The sequence below is a fragment of the Odocoileus virginianus genome, chromosome 10 (assembly GCF_023699985.2).
Source record: "Odocoileus virginianus isolate 20LAN1187 ecotype Illinois chromosome 10, Ovbor_1.2, whole genome shotgun sequence".
Lineage (NCBI taxonomy): Eukaryota > Metazoa > Chordata > Mammalia > Artiodactyla > Cervidae > Odocoileus > Odocoileus virginianus.
The window spans coordinates 51,281,707-51,289,113 of NC_069683.1; the positions used below are offsets into that span (position 1 = coordinate 51,281,707).

At 59.0% G+C, this 7,407-nt stretch overlaps 1 protein-coding gene across 3 annotated transcripts in view; it reads right to left on the reverse strand.

Annotated features, from left to right (window-relative positions):
• The window catches only part of ZBTB16 (zinc finger and BTB domain containing 16), a 199,755-nt gene extending 193,282 nt beyond the window's left edge, over positions 1–6,473 (reverse strand). Inside the window, exons 1-2 of one of the 3 annotated variants that reach the window (XM_070473559.1) lie at positions 6,176–6,473; positions 1,509–2,866 (exon numbers count right to left, since the gene is read on the reverse strand). In XM_070473559.1, coding sequence (XP_070329660.1) covers positions 1,509–2,776 — 1,268 coding nt within the window. In that variant the 5' untranslated portion in view covers positions 2,777–2,866; positions 6,176–6,473. Of the gene's footprint in view, positions 1–1,508; positions 2,867–4,508; positions 4,713–5,915; positions 6,151–6,175 lie in introns of those variants that run through there. The other 2 variants (XM_020872802.2, XM_020872806.2) reach the window with 2 other exon arrangements.
• Between the last annotated feature and the right edge of the window lie 934 nt (positions 6,474–7,407).

Here is a 7,407-nt window from a genome sequence, read left to right on the forward strand (position 1 = left end):
CAGCTACGTGGAGCTCAGCGGCACTTTCCGCAAGGTAAGTCTCAGAAGACCGGATTAAGCAGTGTTGGAGGAGGTTCCGACTCAGTTTGGTGGAATCAGATGACCTCCAGGTGCCTCTAACTCCATGTCCCCACCTCCTCTCCCCCACACCCCCTCCTGAATGGTCAACAGAAGAATTGGGGGGGGGGGCAGCGAGGAGAGGAGTGCAAAACTGAAGAATCCACCCAAGATCTGCGGCACAGCAGGCAAGAGAGTGTGCAGGGAAATGTTACCACAGATGACAAAGAGAAACTGGGTTTCTTGACATCCCTTGCCTGACCCAGGAACTGGAGGGTAATGTGACGGGCACATCATACTCACTACAGAGTCCCTCTGTGTTTACTCCATTTCCGATGAGCAATTTCAAAACCCTCCGTTCTGCAGACAAGACACTCTTTCAGACTGAATAACTCCGAAAGGCAGCAACGTGCAAGAAGGTTAACCTGAATTTGAATCCAGCTCCACCTCTCAGTATCTACATGACCCTGGGAAAAGGTCTTATTATCTCCCTATGGACAAGAACATCATCTACTTGGGAAAACTGCCATTAACAAAAATATGATCCCACGAAAAGCACTTGAACCAGGCACATCATAAAAGCTATTGCACAGAGAAGGAAACAGAAGCCAGAGGGAAGCCGATGCTGGCCCAAAGTGGTATTAAATTCAATGTGAGTAAGGATGGGTTAAGAATAAGACTGCAAGCTGCAAAACCAATGTCTCTCATATACATCTTTCTCCCTTGAATTTAAATCAGCTCCCCAGAAATGTGTTTACAGGGACAGAGAATGAAAAGGGAGAGGAAGCAACATTCCTGGTGATGAAGGTTCACCAGGAACAACGCTTGGAACCTGCAGCTGCTCTGGGGTCTAAGCAGACTCCAGCCCTTCCCCTCCTCCCGAGCTGCAGACGCGCTGGCCTGGGCAGGAACCACCACAGGGGAACTCAGGTACCTGAAACCCGGCAGAGTGGCCAGACCCCGGCCATGGGCCCCTCCTCCTCACCCCACCTTTCCTTCCCTCCACTTTAGGAGTCTCTCCAGGCAGAGGAGAAGCGACCCAACAGCAGGAAAATCAAAACGGGAGCCCAAATGAAAAAGAGCAGAAAGAGCTTAGTGAAGACTCTGGGCGAAAGAAATTCCCTGGCAGTCCAAGCTTTCGCTACTGAGGACGCAAGTTCAATCCTCAGCCGAGGAACTAAGATTCTGCAAGCCACCTGACATGATCAAAAAATAAATAAACAAAAATCATAATTTTTTTTTAAAAAGAAACTGGGCACATAAGATCCCCCTTGTTTAGGAAAGACCCGAAGCTCTCTCAACATACCTGGAAAGTGCCCCCCACAGATGGTTTTTCACAAATAGCAAAGAGAACAAGGGAGTCAGGCCCCAGGACTAGAGGACAGCTGAGAACGAAGGCGGGCCCGGGGACAGAAATTCAGGCTGGGGGTGACGGGGGCAGAGGGGCCTACCTGTGCTGCTCCACGGCCTCGTTGTCAGGAAGCTCCACGCCGCACACACTGCACTGCTCCCCAACAGTGCGGCTCTCGGCCTTCATGCCCACAGCCAGCTCCCCCAGCTTGCTGAAGAGCTCCCGCTGGATGAAGCCCTGGGGCAGCAGACCCCCGTAGGTGCTGAAGTCCATGGAGACAGCCAGGGCGGGCTGCACGTGGAGGCCGGAGGTCACCGAGGACGGCATGCTCAGCACGGCATCGGCCTTGTGGTTGGGCAACACGGGGTAGAGGCCCAGGTGCTTCTCAGCCGGGGGCGCAGGGGGCTCCAGTCGGCCGGGGGGCCCCTGGCCGGCCTCGACCGGAGGCGGCAGCTGCTCAGCACTCTCCTCACGTCCGTAGTGCAGCTCCCTGGCGCTGGTGATGACGCTGCTCCGAGTAGGGGTCCCGGGCCCCTCCTTGCCCCTTTCCTCCACCTTGTCCCCCATCCCAGCTGAGATGCTAGACTCCGCGGCCCCAGGGCTTTCCTGGCCGGGCACCTCATCCACCTGCATCATCTCCGGCTTCACCTCGGCCACTGCAGGGTGCCGCCCACCCCCAGCCAGGGTCGGCTCCTCAGGCCCAGGGGGCGGCTGAAGAGTCCCCTGCAGGAGAGACTGTCCTATGGTCATCAGACTGTCCACCGCCGCCTTGGTGGGGCTCATGGTTGAAAGGCCAAATGAGGTGGAGACGGAAGGGCTCTGGTCCACCATGGGCCCAGGGAGGCTCTGGGCCGCCACACTGGCATAGCCACTCTCCTCGCTGGAATGCTTCGAGATGAAGATGTTCTTCAGGTAGCGCGCCCTGCGGTCCTCTTCCTCCTCGGCCCCGCCCTCTGCCATGGTGGCCTCCGTGTCATTCTCATCTGAGGCCTGGATGGTCTCCAGGATCTTCAGGCACTGCTCCTCCAGGTACTCGATCTCCAGGATCTCGGCGGCATACAGCAGGTCATCCAAGTCCTCCGCCTTGGCCTGCAGCGTGGCCGTGTATGCATACTCCAGAATCTGCTGGAAAGTCTTGGGAGACAGGAAGTCCAGAGTATAGTGCTGGCTGTTGCGGTGGAAGAGGATCTCAAACATCTTGCTGGTGCAGGCCAGCACAGTCCGGTGGGCATGGAACTCCTGGCTGTCCACCATGATGACCACATCGCACAGCGTCCCGGCCAGCCGCATCTGGTTGGCCTTGCACAGGAGCCCCGTGGGGTGGCTGGGGTTCTGCAGCTGGATCATGCCCATCTTTGTCAGATCCATGGTGCTCCCCGAGGCTTAGGCATGAGGCTCTCTTTCCTTCCTGGCTCTGCGTGGCGGGGCAGGGTGCGTTTCCTGGGCCAATGGGAAGGGCTAGAGGGGAGAAATCGGGAAAGAGGCAAAAGAGACGCAAGAACAAAAGATAAATTAGTTACTGTCCCTAAAAGTAAGAATTCAATCAATAGCCCCTGACCCAAACCTGCAGCAAGACAGTCCTGGAGAGTTTAAGAGAAGGGAAGGGCTTTCTAGAAATCTACATGACTGCCTTTACACGCCCAAGGATGATGGAGAAGGTTCTGCTACATAGCACATGCCTAATTCACTGGTCTATGACATCTGTTAGAAGAAGTAAAATGAAAATTACAGTGAAGTCTTGTGAGTCCTGAGCTTTCTTTAAGTCTGAGGGTGGGGGGCTCCTGTGCAAAGTCAACAATGATTGTGAGAAGATGTCCAGTGCTTAATTTAAATGAGTAAGAATTTAACCCCCTCTTCTAGTCAGTGTGAGCACTCAATTTCACTTTCAACCCCTTGTGCAGCAAATCTCATCTTCAAAACGAAGTTTCTCTAAATCCTGCCTCATTGTGGTAGCCCCAGGAACAACGCCCAGCCTAGCTGGGGCTAGCAGCCTAGAGTCACAGCTCAAAGAAATCTACAGGCAAGTTTCTCCTCCAGCCCACCTTTTCACCCTCAGTTAATGCCTTCCTGGGCCTCTGCCCTTCCACTCTTCTCAGGGTTGCAAAGGACTGATGAACCCACGCCCTGACCCTCTCCTTAGGCCCTAAGAGAAATACACACACATAGTCTATGTACTAGCTTGGCTCACTTCCAATCATGGGTGCCTCAAAGTGATTGTATAAGTAATCCAAAATCTCAACTGTGTCGTGTGCACGTATGTGTGCATGCACCAGCCAGAGAAGCAGAAACAGCACACATGCGTGCATGCATGCTCAGTCGTGTCCAACTCTTTGAGACCCCATGACTGTAGCCTGCCAGGCTCCTGACCAAGGAGTTTCCCAGGCAAGACTACAGGAGTGTGTTACCATTTCCTCCTCCATCAAATCTTCCCCACCCAGGGGCTGAACCTGTGTCTCCTGTATCTCCTGCACTGGGAGGCAATTCTTTACCACTGCACTACCTGGGAAACCCCAAGTACACGTGTCCACACTTACATAATGTGCCACACTTATATAATGTGCCACACTTAACTCCTGCCCACAAGTGCCCAGTAGTGAGGAGGATTTGTAATATGCAGGCTAGGTACTGAAGGACCTACAGAGAGATCCTAGGAAACATGCACCCCTAAAGCCAGGAGTGCATGTGCTGGGAACACAAACTCCCAGTGTGTCCCACAGGCTCCCTGGAGTGGGCAAGTCCCATGACCCAAAGAGGAATTGATGCCAGACTGCTAGACCTGGCTCAGAGGGGTGAGAGGTGATATTGGCACCAGCATCTATGGTGTGAGTTACCAGCATGAAGGGAAGACTGGGCTGGAGACAAAGGCCTCTCTCGAAGTGCTGTTTGGGATCAGTAACAGGGCTCTGGGTCTCCCAAACCTGTCTAAAGCTTGTCTGAAAGACCTCACAGGCCCAGGTCCCTCCCAGCCTCGGCCTTGCTGTGGCCAGCACTGCTGTGAAATCAATTGGAAGCAACGCAGAGCAAGGGCTCTTCCTCTTGGAATACTGCTGGCCTCCGCCCCCAAAAGGAACCCTATTGACTCCAGAGCCACAAATCTTACTTAGAAAGGGTTAACAGGACGGTCAATCAAGAAGACACTTTTGCTCCCCACCCTGGGGTGGGAACGGAGGCCGTGGTGGGGGGCGGTGAGCATTCCCAAGTGCCTTGGCACCATGCGCTTTCCCCGCAGACTTCGGGTTTCAGAGAACTAGGAGGTAGGAATCGAAAGAATGGAAGCTGGTCTACCCGAATTCCTTCCCCAAAACAAGCACCGTGGGTCCTGAGGGAAATCAGGGTGCCCTGATCAGCCGTCCCTGAAACCCGCGGCTCGGCGCCCGGGAGCCGGCTAGTGCTGGCTGCAGCGCCGTGCCCCTCGTCACGGCGGAAAGCCAGCGCTAACCAGCTCGAGCTCCGGGGATCGATCGCGCGCTCACACCTTCCCGCCCCCCACCCCCCACCCAGTTCCCAGCCACCCCCCACGGAGACTTGGAGACGACTTCAGCAAACTTGGGGAAGCAACTTTTCTGGGGAAGCCAGATGGCAACAAGAAAGGGAGCCGGATTAGGAAAGAAGAAAAGCGAAAGAGACCCGGGCGAAAGGCAAGAGTCCAGGCGGGCCGGACGCCGGGGCGAGAGAGGCGAGAAGGCGGACTCGCCTTGAGGCGAAGGGGAAGCACAAAAGCCCGACAACGAGTTGTGGGAGGAAAGGCAAGAAGGGATCTGAGGGCCCTCTCTCTCCGACCCAGGGCGGGGATCCCCGGGAGCGGCGGGCAAGGTCCCCGGCCTCGGGCGGGTGGCGCCAGCAGCAGGCGCGCCCGGCCCAGGCACGTTGCGAGCGTTCCGGGGAGCGGCCAGTGAGTCGGTGCTGAGCGCGTCTGTGCGTTCCAGCGGGTCCGCGGGCCGGCGAGACCGTGCGCATTTCGAGCGCGTGAGGGAGTGTTCGAGGGGCTGTGAGAGCGAGCTGCTGGCGCGCCGGGGTGGGAAAGGCATCCCGAACGCATCAGGTGCAGAGCGGAGCACCCACCGAGCGCGGCCGGGAGCGCACAGCGAGCTCCGGCGCCACGGCCGGTCCCGCCGAGAGCCGAAGAGGGCCCGGAGCGCTGGAGACACTCCAGCGCTCCACCACCGAGCCCCTCCCCCCCAAAACCGGGGGGATCAAGTCCAATCAAGAAAAAGGAGCCCACCACGTTTTCCAGAGAGAAACAAAACCCAAGTGAGTCCCAGTCCGGCTCCCCTCCGCCCCCCAAACCACTCCTCCGATCCTCCGATTCTAGCTTCCCAGCTGGCGGGCGAATAAACACACAAATAAACCACAGCCCTATCTCGCGCCCGCGCACCGGTCGGCATACATATGAGCACCCACAGGCTCCCGGCTCCTCCGCCGGCCCCTGCTGGTACAAAGCCTCCAATTCCCAGCCCTCCGCTTGTGCCTCCCGGCCCCGCAGACCGCTCTGGCCCCCACCTCTCACCCCGACTGTGCCCTGGAGTGGAAGGGTTGGGGAGGCAACTGCGCCCAAGCTGACAGCCAGGGCTCTCCCTTCCAGCCGACCCCCAACCGCCGGCGGCGACGGCTGCAGCAGAAGGAAGGAAACAAGCCGAATAAAATAAGGCAGAAGCCCAGCGGTCGAGTGGCCGAAGCGAGCGCGCCCCCCCAGACCTCTCCAGCCCTGGGGCGCCCGGGCGCACAGCTATGTCTGGGCAGTGCGCCTCTCCCTGGCCCCCAACTCACCACTGCCGAGCCGGGTGCCGTGGGGTGGGTGTGCGTGCCTCTTGGGGGTGTGTGCCTCTGTCGGGGAGGGGTGTTGCTGGGGAACTGTTGCTCTCGGTATCACGGCGGTAGCGGCGGCATCGCCCGGCAGTTCGCAGTACCCGCTCTCATCGCCCTCAACTCCTCTGTGCTGCGAGGTTAGCAAATCACCACCGGCTGCGGCGCCTCCGCCGCGTCCCACGTCAACGCCGAGCCCCCTCCCCTGCGAGGCCCCGGCGCCTCTCCATCTTTAGTGCTGGCGGCCGAGCCCGGCTCCCTGCCCACAGCTGCCCCCCTTCCCTCCCCCCCTCCCGCCCGTCTCCCCGCTCCGCCCGCCCACCCCCCCGCACTGGCCGAGCCCGCGCGCGCTCTCCGCCCCACCCCTCCCCTCCCCTGCCGTCCCCTCCCTTCCCCGTGCGCCGCGCTCCGGGCTTCGCCTGACATCTAGCTGCTGCCGGGGCGCTGGCGGCCGCCGCTCACCCGCCAAGCGGAGAGAGAAGGAGCTCGTGGAGAGGCGCACCAGGGACATGGGCGCCTCAGTGGGGGCAGTGGAGATGAGGGGCTAGGAGCTGCCCCCATCTTCAACCCCCAGAATGTTAATCTCCAGTGGGAACAGGTTTCGTGTTTCCCTGCTGCTTCCAGGCTCGGGATTTTGGTCTCCCAGCGTTTGCCCCAGGAGTGCGTGTCATCTCGCCTTTCACTTTTTTCTCGGGGCTTGGGACGGCACCCCTGGACCCCGGCGTCAGCTTTAGAAGGTCGTTTTCGCGGTGCCCAAACCCAGCGCTTTGGGGCCTCCAGGCCTTCTGAGCATCCAGACTGCGATTCGCCTCCAGGCGCAGAGTTCGCGGGCCCGGGTGAACAGAGTGCCAGAGGCTCCCGCGGGGCTTTGTCGTCGAGGGGAGACGCCCCCGTTTTAGCTGTCGCGACCCCTGGAGGCCAAGGTCGAGGCACGAGGGAAACTTTTCTTCCCTGTCTTGTGCATCCCCTGGGCTTCCCCCACCCCTCCTTTCTCCGCCGTCCCCCTTCCCCCAGCCCCCGTCCCCTCAGGGAACCTTGGCTGGGAGCAGTTCCGCGAGAACTGCGCTCAGTTCGGGACAAAGTCTTCAGGGGGCGAGTGAGAGCCTGGAGAAGGCTCCCCAAAATGCCTCCTCTCTGATGACCGCTCCACTCTAGAGGGCGGAGCTGAGGTCAGGAATCCCTAGAGCAACCAGAAG